Source organism: Bos javanicus, chromosome 9 (genome assembly GCF_032452875.1).
Source record: "Bos javanicus breed banteng chromosome 9, ARS-OSU_banteng_1.0, whole genome shotgun sequence".
In the NCBI taxonomy this organism is placed as follows: Eukaryota; Metazoa; Chordata; class Mammalia; order Artiodactyla; family Bovidae; genus Bos; species Bos javanicus.
In genome coordinates, this window is record NC_083876.1 from 94485297 (window position 1) to 94503465 (window position 18169).

General features: G+C 43.5%; 1 protein-coding gene and 1 non-coding gene across 3 annotated transcripts in view; one reads left to right on the top strand and one right to left on the bottom strand.

The window, feature by feature from the left end:
* The window catches only part of SNX9 (sorting nexin 9), an 89228-nt gene that overhangs the window by 39819 nt on the left and 31240 nt on the right, over positions 1–18169 (top strand). The window contains exons 4-7 of one of the 2 annotated variants that reach the window (XM_061428417.1): positions 973–1098; positions 9267–9359; positions 14890–15055; positions 17310–17457. In XM_061428417.1, the coding sequence (XP_061284401.1) occupies positions 973–1098; positions 9267–9359; positions 14890–15055; positions 17310–17457 (533 nt within the window). The remainder of the gene's footprint in view (positions 1–972; positions 1099–9266; positions 9360–14889; positions 15056–17309; positions 17458–18169) is intronic. The other variant, XM_061428418.1, reaches the window with a different exon arrangement.
* Positions 16932–17004, bottom strand: TRNAG-UCC (transfer RNA glycine (anticodon UCC)). Its single transcript has one exon. It is a non-coding gene; the product is annotated as a tRNA-Gly (tRNA).

Consider the following 18169-nt stretch of genomic DNA (forward strand, 5'->3'; position numbering starts at 1 on the left):
CCAAGGATAGCAACTTTCGTAGAGTGGACTCACAGAGTTTCAGTAGCAGACTCTAAGGTCACTTTCTTCTCCCTGTGCTAGTCTAGGACCTCTCTGTCAGTTCCTTCTCCCATTCTCCAAGACCCAGGATCTTGAGTGAGCTGTTGCCGGGTGCAAGCTCTGCAGTGATAAATGCCAAGGATGGTGTGGGGACACACCCCACCCAGCTGACCAAGGCTCTCTGAGTCGGCCTCCTGGCACCCCCTGCTGGCTGTCCGTAGGTCACGCAGAACGGAGCCCTGGGTCCATGGTGAGCCTGCCTCTTTCATCCCGGGTGATAGCGAGAAACTGAGGCTGCCTGGTAGCCTGTGAGTAAAACTGGAGTGTAGCTCAGGAACAGAGTTGCCTTGGGTTCCCCTCCAGTAGAGAGATCACGTGCCCTGGGAGGGTGTGTGCTGGGCGCTGCCTGCAAAATGGGAAGGCTGGCTGTTGTCCTGACTGAGAGTTCAGTGGGGAATTTTGATCGCTTTGGAGAATACTGATGATATTGCTGAAATGTTGGGTTGGCCAGAAAGTGTGTTTGGGTTTTTCTAGAGCATCTTTTCTGGAAAAACCAAATGAATTCAGGCCAGCCCGACATGTGCACGGGCAGGCACCCCACCTTTCCAGACACTATCAGAGGATTCACAGGTCCCTGAACCTGGCCCACGGGTCTCACGTTATGTCATGTTTGACCTCTGTACACCGTGCATTCAGGATCCTAAAAACTGACAAGAATGAGAAAAATGTGATAAGCTGATCCTGGTATTAATTGCGTTTTTCTAAAGAATTCTGCACACTTGCAGAAAGGAATCATTAGGGCAGATATTCTTGAGCTCATACCTTTTAAGAATAGAAACCTTTTGATAGTTCTTACTTGCCATCAGGGATTCTACCTCTGAAATAACTCTATAGTCTATGAAGTAAGTAACTATGGTCCTTCCCAATGTTCAGATTTTGCCCAGTGATGGAAAAGATCAGTTTGCTTGTGGAAATTCAGTGGCAGACCAAGCCTTCTTCGACTCCCTGTCAGCAAGTACAGCCCAAGCCAATGCATCGGCCGCCAACAGCAACAACCAGGTAAATCGTAGTCTGGCTTGACGGAACAAAGCACACGTGTGAAAGCCTGTGGTGTGTCAAGTTCTTGCCATTCCCTGAAAGCACGAACAAAATAGCTGTTAGGTGTGTGTGTGGCGTTCTCTTGCTGGGTTCTAACAAAGACCTTGCCTCTTAAGCCTGCTGCAGACTATTTTTATAGCATTGATTATTAGTGAGAAGCCAGGGTGTTCATTCAGAGTTGCTTGTAAAAGTCTGGCCTGTTGAACACAGACCCGATAAACTGGGAATATCCTCGCAAGCGAGGGCGAGGAAGGAAAAGGGTCCTCTGCGGTTAGTGTCAAAACTCTGGCTGGAGCAGGGCATGACTTCTGTGGCCTTGGCTCGTGCCGTGCGTGTCCGGCGTGAGCCCCTCATGCAGGTGCAGTGCGCGTGAAGGCAGCCGCACATCCAGTAGTTTGCACTGTCATTGTACTGGAAAAGCGGGATAATTTGAGAAAAATGTACTGAAATTTTAATATTAATTTTAATGAATTTGACCAATTTAGGTGACTACCTGATTCAGTTCAGTTCAGTCACTCAGTCGTGTCTGACTCTTTGCGACCCCAGGGACTGCAGCACGCCATTCTTCCCTGTCCGTCACCAACTCCCGGAGCTTACTCAAACTCGTGTCCATCGAGTTGGTACTGTCATCCAACCATCTCATCCTCTGTCGTCCCCTTCTCCTCCTGCCTTCAATCTTTCCCAGTATCAGGGCCTTTTCTAATGAATCAGTTCTTCACATCAAGTGGCCAAAATATTGGAGCTTGGACTTGAGGAAATCAAACCAGTCAATCCTAAAGGAAATCAACCCTGAATATTTTTTCGAAGGGCTGATACTGAAGCCGAAGCTCCAGTACTTTGGCCTGGTTCAGTTATTGCTAAATGATTATCCAGAGCCAGTGTCAACAAGAAAATTGAGAAGATGGAGCTGAAAATGTTCCTGCTTCATACCTCTTTAGAAGTGAATGGGCTTTAGGAGATATCTCTTGATATTTTTAACTACATAAAAGGCTTTAAATAGTGTAAAGCCTAATAATCATCTCATTTACATTTATCTGCTCATAGGATATTTATATCTTAACCTTTTAAGAGAGTTTTTCAAAGTACTGTTACTAAATGTTAATTGCAGATTTTATATATTTTAAACTAGCTTTTGTGGACATCCTGAATTACAAATTAGTCTGGCTCAGATATTTAAAATTTGGAGGTGAAGTTATCACCATAGTTGAGCATTCTCGTATATTTTGTTAATCTATAATACCTGAGAATGTTGGCTAGTTAAAGTTTACTCAAGATAAAATGTGAAGAAATAGTAGTTAAATCTCGTTGTTTAGTCGCTAAATTGTATCAGACTCTTTTGTGACCCCATAGACTGCAGGCTTCTCTGTCCATGGAATCTCTAGGCAAGAGTACTGGAGTGGGTTGCCATTTCCTTCTCCAGGGGATCGTCCCAACCCAGGGATCGAATTCACATCTCCTGCATCTCCTACATTGGCAGGCGGGTTCTTTACCACTGAGACACCAGGGAAGCCCAGTTAAACGTTATTTGACATTTTACCGGGGATTCTTAGCCTGGGTGCCGTTAACATTTGGGGCCTGACGCTTCCTCATTGTGATAACCAGCAGCATCTCTGGCCTGTAGCACCACCCTCACCGCAGTCACCAAAACTGTCTCCAAATGTTGCCAGATGGGCAAAGTCAACCCAGCTGAGATTCAATGAATTATACAAAAACACCGGTGAAACCACATTAATAAGGACAGCATTTCAATAAAGGGGAATTATATTGAGATAATCATAAAATAAGTGAAGGAAACAAAACAGAGCTATTTATCGTATTTTAATTCAGGGACCTATTTCAACCATTGGCTCAGGATTGGCTGAAGCAGTTTAACTCATAAACACAAATTTAAAATCAATCTCTGGGGAACACGTGTATACCCGTGGTGGATTCATGTTGATGTATGGCAAAACCAATACAATATTGTGAAGTAATTAGCCTCCAATTAAAGTAAGTAAATTTATATTAAAAAATAAATACATAAAATGATTCTTTGGGACAAGAGTCCACCATCTTCTCTGCCTAAGGGATTTCCAAATAAAGTTGTTTTTCCTTACCCCCCCCAAAAAAAATCAATCTCAAATTTTGTTGTATTATGAAGAAGATTTCTCACTACATAAATGTAATATAAACTGGTCCACATAAGTTTAATTTTTTTCTTCCAGGTTGGTTGAAAGAAAATATAATCAACTTATGAAGGTTGGATTTTACTAGTCCGATCTGACATTAAATCTAATCAGATCATTTGAAAGCAAAGACAAAATAAACTGAAACCAGGAGTAACAAAATACAGAATACATGACCGTAATTAATTAATCTGAGCATTTGCATTTACTTAAATAGGGTAAAAATATTTTTAACAGCCATCTATGGTCTCAGTTGTCTGGGATGTATGAACAATTTAAATGGGCCAAGACTGTGGTATGTTTTATAAATACTGTTGTTGATTGGTAGCTTCGGAGAACGTTGCTGTCAGGTTTTTCCATTTCATTTTCGGAATGTTGGTTAGAAAATACTGTTTTTGGTCCAGGGATATGCCTCTTGGGCTTTTCTAGTGACTCTGGCGTTGCCTTCTCCCGGGAGGACCGTTTGTTTGGAGGCAGGTGTGTCGGAGGAGCGTGTCCCCTGTGGCTCAGCTGGTAAAGGATCTGCCTGCTGTGCGTCAAAGGAAGGAGCCAGCCCTCTCCTCTGCCCGTGGGTCAGGCAGGCCCCCGCTCCAACCCCCCGCCCCCAGCTCAGCACACCACACCACACTCTTCCTAATCAGTATCCTTTTAGTCTTCTCAGCACCACTTGTTTTGAATTTGGCTTTCTTCCCACACAGGCAGGTTAAAGCCACACATTCAGCTGCTGCTTATCCATCTTTCTGACTGTCGTGTCCTTCTTTTAAATCATATTTTTAGAAAGATCTTTCTAAAAGGTTACATTCCACCTGCAGATGTTCATAAATAACTTACTTTGAGCCTGTTATTTTTTAATTTATCTGAACCCTCCTTGACTTTTGAAGCTATACTGCATTTCAGAGTAGTTAGTTCACACGTTTTTAACTTAATATGTAAAATAGCACTTCCTTTTTTTTTTTCCTTAAAATTCCTAATTCTGGGTTGTTGGGGCCCTTCTGTTCTAGCTTCTCACTGAGCAGGCAGTGACTAGTATGGTGGTGGATAACGTTCGTGCAACAGCCCCACGACCCACTGTGACCTTTTTCTTCCTTGTCCAGAACGTGAGGGAACTCCTTACCTGTAAAACACAGACTTGCCGCTTGACTATGGCATAGACTAGACTGTAAATGTCAAAGGAATACAATGCATTATTCTTTAAATGTGCTGGAACAATTTAATTTGAACAATGATAAAGCTGTTTATTTTTTTAAATACTTGGAAAAAAATATAGGCAACATTTTTTTTTTTTATAACCTTGGGATATAGAAGGTGTTTCTAAACACAACAGAATTTATAGCAACCATAGGCTGGTACATTTAAATCAAAAAGTAATATTCACCTAGGAAAAGAATTTCTAACGTGCCAGAGGTACCAGGTAATTCTGTTAATAGAGAACTCTCATAAATCTATAGGGAAAAGATGAACAGCTCAGAAAAAGAAATGGGTGAAGAGGGTGAACAGATTTTTTCATTGGAAAGGAAGTACAAAGAGCCAGTAAATATTGCAAAATGCTCATTTTGAAATTCTTTTTGTCAAATTAGCAGAGAATTAAAGTGTTTTAACACCTAATGTGAGGAAAGGCATGTTCAGTAGGCAGTTCCGATGTGGAGCTGGTAAAGATAAACCGATGAAGCTTTCTGGAGGACAGTGTGAGAGTCTGTGTTAGTACGTGAAGCACGTCTGCTCTCTGACCCAGCACCTGTGAGCCTGCCCCCGGCTCTGCTGTCGGACAGGCGTCTGGGCAGGAGAGGGGGTCCCCTGCAGCGCTGTTGCACAGCAGAGCCAGGAATCCGCGTCATCAGCAGGGGCTGGCCAGGGAGAGTGCAGGACAGCTGCCCCTCAAGAAGCCAGGGCTGCTGGTAGAAGAACAAGGGTAGCTTCAGATGTGCAGATGTGGATGATCGGGCCTTTACAAAGGCATCTCCCTACGGGTAGTGTTACCTTCCTGGTGTTTAAATATATACACAGGACGGGGGAGTTTGATGAAAACGGTAATGATGACTGCACAGCATTGACAATGTAATTAATGCCATGAAACGATGCACTTAAAAATGGTTACAGTGGGAACTTTTACATTACATTTCAGCACAATAAAAATTTTTAAAATAAAATAAATATATACATACCATAAAATACAAACATATATATACACAGAGACACCACAGTTGCAAACAGTGTAGAAAACTTATTGAAGGATATTTAAGAAATGAATTAGATTCTTGTTTTTTTTTTTCTAGTATAATTTTAAGGTGGATAAGGACAGCTATTACAATACCTTTAAAAAAGAATAGTTTTTAGTGGTTATTGGTGGTTTCATTATTAGTTATTTATCTGGTATTTTACAGATTCAGGAGCACTTTCTATTAGTAGCTGTGCCTCCAGCATGTATTAGCCTGCTGGTGAAAATAAATCTCAGATATCATTGCTAAACATGTGTTAATACTTGTCCTCATGTTGGTTTTCACCCAGTTGTTAGTGTTTAAATTATATAATTATAAAAAGGTTCTCAGTATAGATCTTTTTAAAAACTCTTCAATCACTGAATCTTTACAGAACTTACTTTTTAGAAATTAATGAGACGTTTTTGTTTGCTTACTCCTTGGAAGGAAAGTTATGACCAACCTAGACAGCATATTAAAAAGCAGAGACATTACTTTGTCATCAAAGGTCTGTCTAGTCAAGGCTATGGTTTTTCCAGTGATCATGTATGGATGTGAGAGTTGGACTATAAAGAAAACTGAGCATCAAAGAATTGATGCTTTTGAACTATGGTGTTGGAGAGGACTCTTGAGAGTCCCTTGGACTGCAAGGAGATCCAACCAGTCCATCCTAAAGGAGATCAGTCCTGGGTATTCATTGGAAGGACTGATGTTGAAGCTGAAACTCCAATACTTTGGCCACCTGATGCGAAGAGCCAACTCATTTGAAAAGACCCTGATGTTGGGAAAGATTGAGGGCAGGAGGAGAAGGGGATGACAGAGGATGAGATGGTTGGATGGCATCACCGACTTAATGGACATAAGTTTGAGCAAACTCCGAGAGGTGCTGAAGGACAGGGAAGCCTGGTGTGCTGCAGTCCATGGGGTCACAAAGAACCAGACACGACTTAGTGACTGAACAGTGAGCTGTTTGAGCTTTGAGGGGGTACTTTCCAGTCAGTAGTACTTATGTGACTGGCTGCAAATAGAATTAGAATGTTGTTCTGATCTAGCCTTATTTTTAAATGAATGTGTAAGTTTTTATATTTCTGTAGATGGCTTTTTTAAATCAGTAGAGGTTCATCTGTAGAATTCAATGATGTCCTTTTAGCAAAAAATCTATAAAGAACAAAATGGGAAATTTTACAAGTTCTATCTGTATTTTGAACTGAAATGATTAGGCTTTTTACATAAGACAATTCTATACTTTTTGTGGGCCTTTTTGAGAAAGAGAATTAAACCTTTATCAGAAACTGATTGAAATATTCTTGGCTTATAAAGGAATCACATTATTTGTTTACTATCCCCATTTCCTGACACAATTGGCACATGGTTATTAAACATCTGATGAATGAGAAATGTCAGATAAAGACGTTATGCCTCAATCAGGCAGATGAGTTACAAAAAGCAAACCAAAACACCATAACCTCGGCTTTCACAAACCCAGTTAATTTCTGTTCATTTTTGTTGTATGCCCCTGGACAAAGTCTTCCTCTGGAAGTTCCTTCCTTCCTTCTTTCCCTCCAAGCAGGAGACCGTATATTAGGGTGTAGCAGTGTGAATGACCGTGACAGCGTAACCAGTAAGGTGTAGACGTGTGTGACCGAGGCACACACGAGAATTTCCTTGCGTGTAATAAGGTGGACCTACGAATGCTTCCAAAACCTTTCCCCCAGGATGATAATATACAAGGTGGTGAGTCCCCTGATTACTGACCCTTCTTACCTGGTAGACTTGTCAAACTGAATGACCCGTGTTGACCTGTACTGAACTTTGAGTGAGCATCCTCTATAAGGAACCAGGTGGGCAGCGGGAGCTCTGCTTACTCGTCAGCCTCTGTTGAACCTTTCTATATATTCTTTGTACTCTTGTTCGCTAGTTTGGTAGAAAGCCAAGCAGAAAGCAACCATAGTGAAATATAAGTTACCTTTTTCATTAATTCTCAGACCTCGGTTATGGCCTCATAGCCGAGGTCTGACCTAGTTCAAGTGGACACAGAGAAGGGCGGGCGTCTTCTCTTGCAGCACTGTCAGTCTCGTGATCTGGGCAGTGAAGAGTGTTCTTCCTAGACTGTGTCTTGAAGAACAGGAAAACCAGTTGAACCAAAAGACCTGATTTCCTCTGAATCCAGAAGAACATCCTGGGAAACCAGTGAGGCAAGTCAGTCTTGCTGTGGTCTTCTAAACAGGCCCTTGCCCACGTTCACTGATGCCTGTTGTCAGAAGTAAGAGTTTGATTCTTATTCGTCCTGGTGGCCCAAGGATGTCATCTCAGAAGCAAAGTACAGCTAAGTAGCAAAATATAACAAAACCAGATCCTATTATTTTTGTGGCCAGCGGTTGCAGACTAGTAGGGTTTTTGTTGTTGTTGTTGCTGTTGTTTTAAAAAGGAAGTTACTTAGGAAACAGTTTAATTCTTCCAGTGTAAGCTTCTTAGGGTGGGGCCAGAGCAATGTTCAGCCTAGGGATATTTTTGCCTCTGTCTCTGAGGCAAAAGCCTTTGCGGTTCTGTACCTGATATCACACCCCGTGAATCCTGAATCCTGAGGTTTTCCGTGCTGGCTGGTGAGATCCACCCTGCCGAGAGGTTGATACTTAACCCTTCATGTGGCCGCTTCCTTGTATGTGTGTGCTGATTGGTACGCAGCCTAAGACCTGGGATCCCATCCCCACCTCTTCACCCAGTCTCTGGGGCCTCTGTGCCGCTCTCTCCTCCTCACCGCTCTGCCCCAGACTCCCAGCTCTGTCTCCTCAGTTCACAAGACCAGTGGTCTTTGTGTAGATCCCCCGTCCCTGACCTGAGGCCTGGAAGGTCTCTCTAGGTAGGTGTCAGGTCCCCTGTTGCCTGTTGGCCAGTGATTTGAAGACAGCTTCATATATAACGTCTCTTTTAGTCTTAAGTGGAAGCATAAACTGGATCGCAGTTACTCCATCGTGATTGTCTTCTTGTATTATTAGTTGATTTCCAAAACCAAATTTACTTGCATTTACAAAATGGAAATCATACCACCACTTTCTTCAGAAGGAAGTTATACCTGGAAAGTGCGTTCTCGAACACCATACAGATGTCAGCAGTCATGACTTCCCTACTAGATGGTTGTGGAGCTGGGATTCGAAGCCTGCAAGCTGGGCTCCAAGGTGGTCCCCCTCAGCGATGCTGACTTGGCCACTGCCTAGCTCCGGGGAGCGTATCGGTTATCTCTTCTCAAGTCAATTCTACACACCAAGGTGGCCAGCGGCTCAGGAGCTCGCAGAGTTCACGGCCTCACAGGCTGTTCTGTGCTCTTAGCCAGTCCTGGGTAGGTCCTTTGTGGCTCTCAGGTTCCAGGAAGCTTTGCTCATCTCACATCTGGTAGCTTTGAAAGCACTAGTTCAACATCCTGACATTTTGTAAAGCTTGGCATTGCTTTTCCTCTGGAGTTCTTTTTCTGTGACTGTATGACTCGCATGGTATTTGTTCCATTCCTTCTGTGCTGTGTATAATTACTTTTAGTACTTCAGTGATGCTGTGTTGTGACAACAACAGTCTTCAGAACATACATTAATGCACGGAGGATAACCCGCTACTACGCACTAGGGCTTTGGTTTCTGCGTGTAATGTTTGTGCATGAGTGGCATGCTGGAATTTTCTGCTGAACTTAGCCCTGCTATGCATTTGCTGTTTTTAGCTTCGGTATACTCTTTTTTTTTCCCCCACCCTTCATTTACTGAGCACCTTTTTTTATTTTAAGGTGGATATTTTGGCTCAGATTGGTTGTCTTGAAAGTCTCAGCCAATCACCACCTTCTTCATCTTCTCCTTCTCCTTCTCCTTCCATAAATAAGGTAAAATTCAATTTGAAACCCTTAGAACTAATCCTTTTCCCCCAAGCAAGGTGTTGTTTCCGGTCAAGTAGCTAACTAAATAAAGGTCTTCTTGGAAACATGGCAACATAGAAAGTGGGACTTATAGGAACTGAAAGGGTGATTGGGATTTATAGCTTGGAGACCTTTCGGCTAAGACTTTCAACGAGACTTGATTGATGAATTTATTCCAGGGACAGTGAGGTCTAATGAAGGATTTCTAACCATGGAGTTGACAGTCTGGATGTTTTTGATGCTGTAAGGGGGGCCAGCCCAGAAGAGAATGATGACTCAGTAGAAAGGAGAAAGAGGGAAGGCCTGGGAGCAAAGGAAAAGAGAGGCCCCTCGAGACCTTAGCGGAGGAGCAGAAGGCATTATTGTGCCGCCAGATGTCTGCAGGTGAGGGACGGAAGGGGTTCTTGGAATTGAGAGCAAAGAAGTCAGAGGCCAAAGGATCGTTAAACCACTTGTTCTATAGCCCAGTTTGTTGCAACTGGGGTTAGGCTTTGAAGAAAAGCAAGATCTCAGCATTCAGCACACAGAAAATGTGCCAAAACCCCCAAGAATCAAGACTTGCTTTTGAACTTTATGGCAAAACATTTCTGTCTTCTTTCTCTTTCTTATATGTATCTGAAGGAAACAAATCTTTGGCTAGAATAGAAAGTATTTTAAGTGCCTATAATCACCTATTTAAATAAAAGTTTCTCTATTAATGTGATCTGGCATTATTTTGAAAATATAATTGATGGTCTTTTCCTCTAAAGTGTAAACTAATGGGGATTCACTCAAAGATTACCAGTCATCAGGCTTTTCTTTATATTCTAAGTGAGCCCCCGTGTAGTAAGATGACCTCTGCGGAGTTTGTGCTATGTGCTAGATAGATACTCTGTGAGATGTTTTATATGCATTATGTCTTTTAATCCTTACAAAAGTCCTGTGCGGAAGTTAATGCTGTTATATCCATTCAGTAAGTATGGAAACTAAGAGAGATGGAGTAAGTGGCCAAGTTCATACAGCTAGTAAGCGGTAAAGTTGGGATTCAAACCCAGACAGACAGCTCTAGAGCTTAAATTCTTAACCACTGCGCCCAGGAGAAGTTTACTTGAGTCTAATTGCTACAGTTTCATAAAGGGATTTAACATTCAACCTGTGGGCTGTTTACTTGAGTCAAATTGCTGCAGTTTCATAAAGTAAAGTGAAAGTGGCTCAGTCCTGTCCCAGCTCTTTGTGACCCCATGGACTGTACAGTCCATGGAATTCTCCAGGCCAGAATACTACTAGAGTGGGTAGCCTTTCCCTTCTCCAGGGATCTTTCCAACCCAGGGATCGAACCCGAGTCTCCTGCACAATTTCATAAGGGGATTTAAAGTTGAACCAGTGGGCCAGTGTTCTCATCCTTGCCCCCCCTTTACATGTATATGTGAGATGCACAGCTTTCCTGCAGGCTTGGTGCACAGATGGAGAGTAGAGCGTGAACAAAGGGAAGGATGTGGGAAAGTCTGGGAAACTGCAGGCTGATGCGAAGAATGAGGATCAGTGGCGACTAGTGAGGATGGGGACGTCGTGGAAGGAAAAGGTAGGATTTTGATCAGTGGACTAATGAGCTTAGAATCCATCCTATGGTCAGTGAGGTCTAGTGAAAGGTTTTGAAATAATGCAGTTGAGTTGGTCATGGCCAGGGGGCTGGGTTGTGGGGGGGTGTGGCGGTTGTTACCATAAAGGGAGGGAAAAGAAGAGGATGAAGACCTCGCTGGGTAGAAAGAGGAAGGAGAGCTGGCAGAAAGCAGAGGAGAGGCTTGGATGGTCGTGTGACCAGGTGCCTGCAGTCGGGACAGCAGGGTTGTTGGGGGTGGAGAGCGGAGGAGCCAGAGGCCAAAGTACAGGAAGGGCGGGTTCAGGGGGTGGCAGACCCTGGCTTTGGGAGCTGGTTGTTCAGTACTGCTATTAGAGGAGGGGCCCTAGGGATAGAACCTGGGGAGATTTCTAGTTGGTCAGGTTTGAAAGATTTATCAGCACAAGTCAAGCTGAAATAAGAAAGAAGGAATATTCCCCGGGGGTGAGGGGGGTTTGGGGTTGGGGCAGGGGGGTGGGGCATGGGACAAAAGCAAACAGTGATTTGCCAATACGGATTTCATCACCTAGGTAGAGAGCCAAGGTCCTGCACATGACCCAGTCATGATGCACTGATTATAAACGATTTATTAACGAAGTAGTTTTTCAGAGTATCATGTTATGTGTTTCAGTTTTTTAGGATACTTGCTGTGAATTTCATGTCCCATTTGTTCCTCCGTGTTGCTAGGATGCCTCTCTCTGCCGGTTTGCCAACAGTCTTACTCTCCAGCGGGGCAGGACTTTCACTCGTCTGTTGTTCTAGATTGCAGCTCTCTGTTCCTTTTCCTCAGTAGTTTCTAGAAATGCCAGACGAATATCTGTACTGTCATGTTACCATCCAGAATTTGCAGACCTTTTGAAGTTTTTATTGTGAAAACAAAACCTCCTGGTTTAGAGTCTGGAGAGCACAGAGTATCTGTTCCCCCACCCCCACCCCTGAAGAAAGCTGTGGAGGAAGGGATTCTCCTAACTGCGGTGTGACTGGCCAGCTCTCAGCACAACAGCCTTCTTTTCCAGAATCCACTAGAGTGGCTTGAGAGGAGCTCCTTGTCAGCTGTGTATTTGAGAAATTGACAGTCATATGGATGAAATGTCTTTCTTCTGTTAATATTTGACGTTGAGCAAAATCATTAGTAACATCATCTTGAAGGTACAAGAGATGTTAGAATGCAGTCATATTTCCTTTGTAAAACGTGTGCTTTGTTGTCGACGCTTCTGGTAGGTGGCTGGCAGTTATCCCTCCATATGTCAATTGGTGAAGAGTGAGAAAAAACCCAACCACGGTGGCATTCTAAAACATTAGAGAGGCATATGAGGCCATTTGGGTAATTCTCTCTCTCTCTAATATCAGGTTTGTTTCATTTTGTTTTGTGTGTGAGAAGGAAGACTTTGCTATTCCATGTCCTTGAATTAATAGATTTCAGCATTGAAAAAAAAAATTTTTAAGGCACTATTTGTTTTCCCTAAATTTATCTACAAATTTAAGGTTCAAATGAAATCATATTTTTTAAACTTGACATGTTGTTGTTTAGTCACTAAGTCGTGTCCGACTTTTTTGCAACCCCACAGACTATAGCCCACCAGGTTCCTCTGTCCATAGGATTCTCCAGACAAGAATACTGGAGTGGGTTGCCATTTCCTTCTCCAGGGGATCTTCCTGAACCGGGGATCGAACCTGCATCTCCTGCATTGATGGGTGGATTCTTTACCACTGACATACTAATCCTAAAACTGAAGGTTGTTTTAGTTTTAAAAACAGAAAACCAATGCTGAAGTTCACTGTAAAAATAATAAAAGATGTTATGGTAAAGTACAAACTTCACCATATGGCATTCTGTCTAGTGGGCTCCAAAGTAGTTTGGTATTAGAGGAATAGATTATAGGAAAGAGTCCCAGAAATAGTCCCAAGTTCAGGGTATGGTAAAGGTGGCTTTCAAATCAGTGGGGAGAGAATGGATTATTCATTAAATGATGTTAGGGCAACAGATGGCTACAGGAAAAAATTAAGCTGGATTCCTATATTATTTCTTATACCGAAGTCAATTCCATACAGGTTGAAGGTTTAAAATTTAAAAATCTAGGATGAACCTAGAGTCCATTATACAGAGTGAACTAAGTCAGAGAAAAACAAATGTCGTATACTAATGCATATGTATGGACTCTAGAAAAATGGTGCTGATGATGCAGTTTGCAGGGCACCAGTGGAGACGCAGACTAGAGAACAGATTTGTGGACTTAATGGGGGAGGAAGGGTGGGAAAGAAGCGGAAAGTAGCATGGGAACTACCATGTAAAATAGATCGCCAGTGGGAGTTTGCTGTATGACTCAGAGCTCAGACTGGGGCTCTGGGACAACCTAGAGAGGTGGGGAAGGAGGTTCAAGAGGGAGGGGACATGTGTATACCTATGGCTGATTCATGTTGATGTATGGCAGAAGCCAACACAATATTGTAAAGCAATTATCCTTCAATTAAAAGTAAATAAATTATTTTAAAAATCAAGAAAACAACAACAACAAAAAAACTGGTTGCCTCTGGCTCCTCTTACTGCAGTATTCCTTGAAATAGGGTGCCATGTATTACCCATTTGAAAATTTTATTTATAACATTAATAAACTATAAAATTATGCAAAAGAATAATGGTAGAAAATATTTTAAAAATAACTTGGCATGATAGCCCCATTTTATGCAAGACGCCACCCCTTGGCATGTAGTAGGAGTGTAGGAAGCAGTTTGACAAAATCTTATCAATTTTATTAATAAATGCACACTTTCATTACCTAGTAATTTTCTTCCGGGAATTTCACATAGATCTATTGGATATGTGAGGAAAGATGTATAAGGATGTACACTGCAGCGTTATTAGCAGTAGCAAAACACTGCAAACAAGTTAAGTGAGCATCAGCACGTGCTGCTTAGATGATGGGAAACAAAGGAATTCTGTGGAGTCGCGTAAAAGAATGTCATCGTCCACATGCTGATGTGTTAATACCTAGGAGAATGTTTCAGGCTATGGAAAAACAAAAGAGAAGTGCAGAGCAGAAAGTGTAATTGGGGCTCACTTAGAACGTGTTTAAAGCAGAGAGAATCTCACTGCATGGCCTGTGTGAGTAAGTATGTGGCTCACTTAGAACATGTTCAAAGCAAAAAGAATCTCACTGCATGGCATGTATGAGTAAGTATGTGGCTCACTTAGAACATGTTTAAAGCAAAAAGAATCTCATTGCATGGCATGTGTGAGTAAGTATGTACAAAGGACTTTGTTAGGAGTCGTCGTCTCTGAGAGAATGACTGGCATCTTAAGGTGGTAGGAATGCTTTTATATTTCATATCCTTTTACTCTTTTGATTTTTTTTTAAACTGGTAACATAATACCTTTTGAAATAAAAATTATCAAACAGTTAAAAATACAACTGATTACTATCAAGCAGTTAAGGTCAATAAAGCATATTATTAGCATATATAAGCTCAAAAACATATTAAGTGGAGAAAAAAAGCATGCAAAGAGATACAGACGGCACAGTGTTGTTCAGGTCAGCTTTGAAAATAGAAAATAGTTGTTATTTATGAATATGTCACATATTCTGTTACACAGTGGGAGTGTCAGAGCACGAATGAGAATGAGAGCAGCTTCATAAAAGCTGTTACTTGGGGGAAGGGGAAAAAAGAGAGTTTCTCTGTTAACAGTTGTAAAGTTCCTGAGCAAACACGGCAAATTGCTAGCAGTAAAAGTCGATTGATGCTGCTTTTTGTGCTTGCCTACCTGTTTCTAAAATTTTATTTTTTTAATTATTTTACATTTCTATCAGTTTTCAGCACCCCTATTCAATTGCTTCCTACTGAATTGAGTAGTGCTTTCTAGAAGTCACAAATATCCTCTCCTTTTTTTACCCCTAATAACAGGTCAGCAGTGGCAGTGACCCCTGGTCAGCCTGGAATGCTTCCAAACCTGCAAACTGGGAAAGCTCGGATGGCTGGGGAGCCAAGCCGGAGGGGGCCGCAGCCCAGAGAAGCGCTGCCAACAACTGGGACTCGGCCTTTGGCCATCCCCAGGCCTACCAAGGACCAGGTGAGGTGGAGGGCACCCTTAGAGGGCATCCCAGGACCAGGTGAGGGGGGCGCCACCCTTAGAGGGCATCCCAGGACCAGCTGAAGGGGAGGGGCACACTTAGAGGGCATCCCAGGACCAGGTGCGGGGGAGGCCACCCTTAGAGGGCATCCCAGGACCAGGTGAGGTGGGGGGCCACCCTTAGAGGGCATCCCAGGACCAGGTGGGGGGGGCACCCTTAGAGGGCATTCCAGGACCAGGTGAAGGGGGCCACCCTTAGAGGGCATCCCAGGACCAGCTGAAGGGGAGGGGCACACTTAGAGGGCATCCCAGGACCAGGTGCGGGGGAGGCCACCCTTAGAGGGCATCCCAGGACCAGGTGAGGGGGAGGGGCACCCTTAGAGGGCATCCCGGTCAAAGGGGTTTAATCACGGGAACTGTGGTCTCACTCACTAATGGCAAACTGACTCTTCTGAATCCAAATGAGGTAATTATACTCTTTGGTCCACTCTCGGCTCCCTGTCAAGGAGAACCTTGTCAGCATGCAAACGCTTGCAGGGACCAGGTTCATAAAGTGAAACAAGAGAGTAATCCTTTGGGGCTGCTGGAGGACAGAGGTGGGCAGCAGGTTGATGCGCCACAGGAGGACTGAGCTGGTGTTCCTCCAGAGAGGCTGGAAATCTCGATTTTTTTGTCAACTTCCCACTTTAAAATCCTCGCTATTAACACACATTTGTTTTTAAATCTCGGGCCAAAAAAAAATATGCACAAATATGCACATGGATTGACTGTGGTTTATCACCTGCCGGTTTATGACCTCTGACTTAGCTGTTCTATCATTTCCTGGACTACCTGTTTGACTCCCCGGTGCTTAATGGAAACACTGAGGCAAAGGAAGACTTTCTAAAAGGAGAAACAGTTAAGGAATTAAGAAAGGTTATTTATGTCTGTTCTGAAATTAAGAGACCCACCCATTGTTTTGTAATGACCCCTGTCTGAGCTCATTATGCCCAGAACTGAGTGTGCTGAACGGCAGGGGGCGTGGGTCGGGAGCCTTGAAGGGCGCAGGTGCTGCTTTCTGGCTCCCACCTGGCCCTGGAGTCGGGGGCTGGGTCCAGACCAGACTGCTGACATCACTTCTGCAGTGATGTGGTGTTGCTGGAATCCTGGCCCAGATCCTTCTGATACCTTCTAGTCTTTTCTTTTTCCTTTTGACATTTGTCTCTGGGCTTCTCGTGGTGGCACTCTCAGGGAGGAGACCCCAGGGCACTTTCCTGCCTAATGCTGAAGGGACACCTTGGGCCTTCAGAGGTAGGAGACGGAGGCAGAGAACAGTGGCGGAGGGCGAGTGGGCGGGAGGAAAGCTGGCAGCACCCCATCTGACACGGAGAGGATCACTAGAATGTTAGGCTCCCGATGCTGGTTTAGTCACGACTTGTCCCTTCTCCTCCACCGCCTCATCCTTCTCTGGCCTGCGTTATTATTCGTGTTACGCAATTCCTTTTCAAAGATCTGTCACCCTTTTGTGCTCCCCAGTCTCTTGGCTTAAAGGGTATTTGACCTGTTTGTTTGCAAGTTTATAAAGCTAGGTTTATCAATGTGTAGGTGGCCCAGGGGTAAAGAGTCCACCTGCCAATGCAGGAAACACAGGAAACATGGATTAGATCCCTGGGTTGGGAAGATCCCCTGGAGAAAGGAAGGGCTACCCACCCCAGTATTCTTGGCTGGAGAATTCCATGGACAGAGGAGCCTGGCGGGCTACAGTCCATGGGGTTGCAGAGAGCCAGACATGACTAAGCAGGACAGCACAGCCAGGCCTCTAGCAGACCTTCCCTGCACACCAACAAGGGTTTGCTTGGCATCTTTTGGCCGCACCACATGGCATGTGGGTTCTTCGTTCCCTGACCAGGGATTGAACCCGAGACCCCTGCATTGGAAGCACAGAGTCTTAACCACTGGACCACCAGGGAAGGCCCTCCAGAGTGTTTTTATCGTTGACATTTATCTGAAGTTACTTGGGCCAACAGCCCTCTTTAAGTTGTTTCTGACTTGTCTTTTGTGCCAAAAGGCAGAATCCTCAAGACTCACAACTGTAACTCACAAGCGTAACAACAGAGCCTGTATTCTTCGCATCTTTATTGTAATCCTGACCATGTACCCTTTTCTTCTTCTTTAAAAAATTGGTTAACCCAGTTGGTAGCTGTTACCAGAAAATTAAGTCATCCCGTCCTTATTTGGTCTGTCTTTACCGACAATCTTCTGTTCTCACCTCCAGCAACTGGTGATGATGACGACTGGGACGAAGACTGGGATGAGCCCAAGTCATCTCCCTACTTCAAGGATCCAGAGTCGGCAGAAGCAGGAGGTGCTCAGCGAGGAAACAGCCGGGCCAGCAGCTCTTCCATGAAGCTGCCACTTAACAAGTAGGTGTAAGAGCTGGGGGAACGGGGGCTCTCGTATGAGAGGCTGTGATGAGACAGAGAGGCTGTTTCTCTTTCCAGTGATCACAGAGTTTGGGGCGTGATTTGATCGTGTCTATTTTTTTATTTGGCTCTTAGCTTGGAAGCTTTTTTTTTTTAAGTGAAATATATGTTCCGTTTAATAATCTGCCAAATACTCTTTTTTACCTTTATCAACTCATTACATATTGTTTCATTGCTGATGTCACAGGAAAGCTAAAAATAATAATGATAACTTTCTTTTAAATGTTTTACCACGTATTGATCTGTTACCATGACCAGGCTTTGTGCAGAGCAGTTTGTGTGTTTTCTCTCGTGGTGCTCTCACACCCCTTTGTGGTACATATGATCTCTTTTACTCTCGGATAAACTGAATCCCAGGGAGGTGAAGGAAACGATATGGGCCCCTGTGAGTGTAACATTGGCCTTTAGCTTGCTTTAGGAATGAAATCAGACGTAATACGGCTGGTTTTTGTAGAAATAAGATTTCTTTTCCTATTTTAGGTATTTTGCTTTCTGAACATTTTTACCCCCTGTTTATTTTTAAAAAAAAATTCTAAAACTCAATCTTGTCTTCTTTAGAAGTTGCGCTTTGGGTGGGTATACATTGATTCCACCTTTTCTTCCATTTTAGAACTTTGCTTTGGGTGTAGATTTGATTTCTGGAAATAGCCAA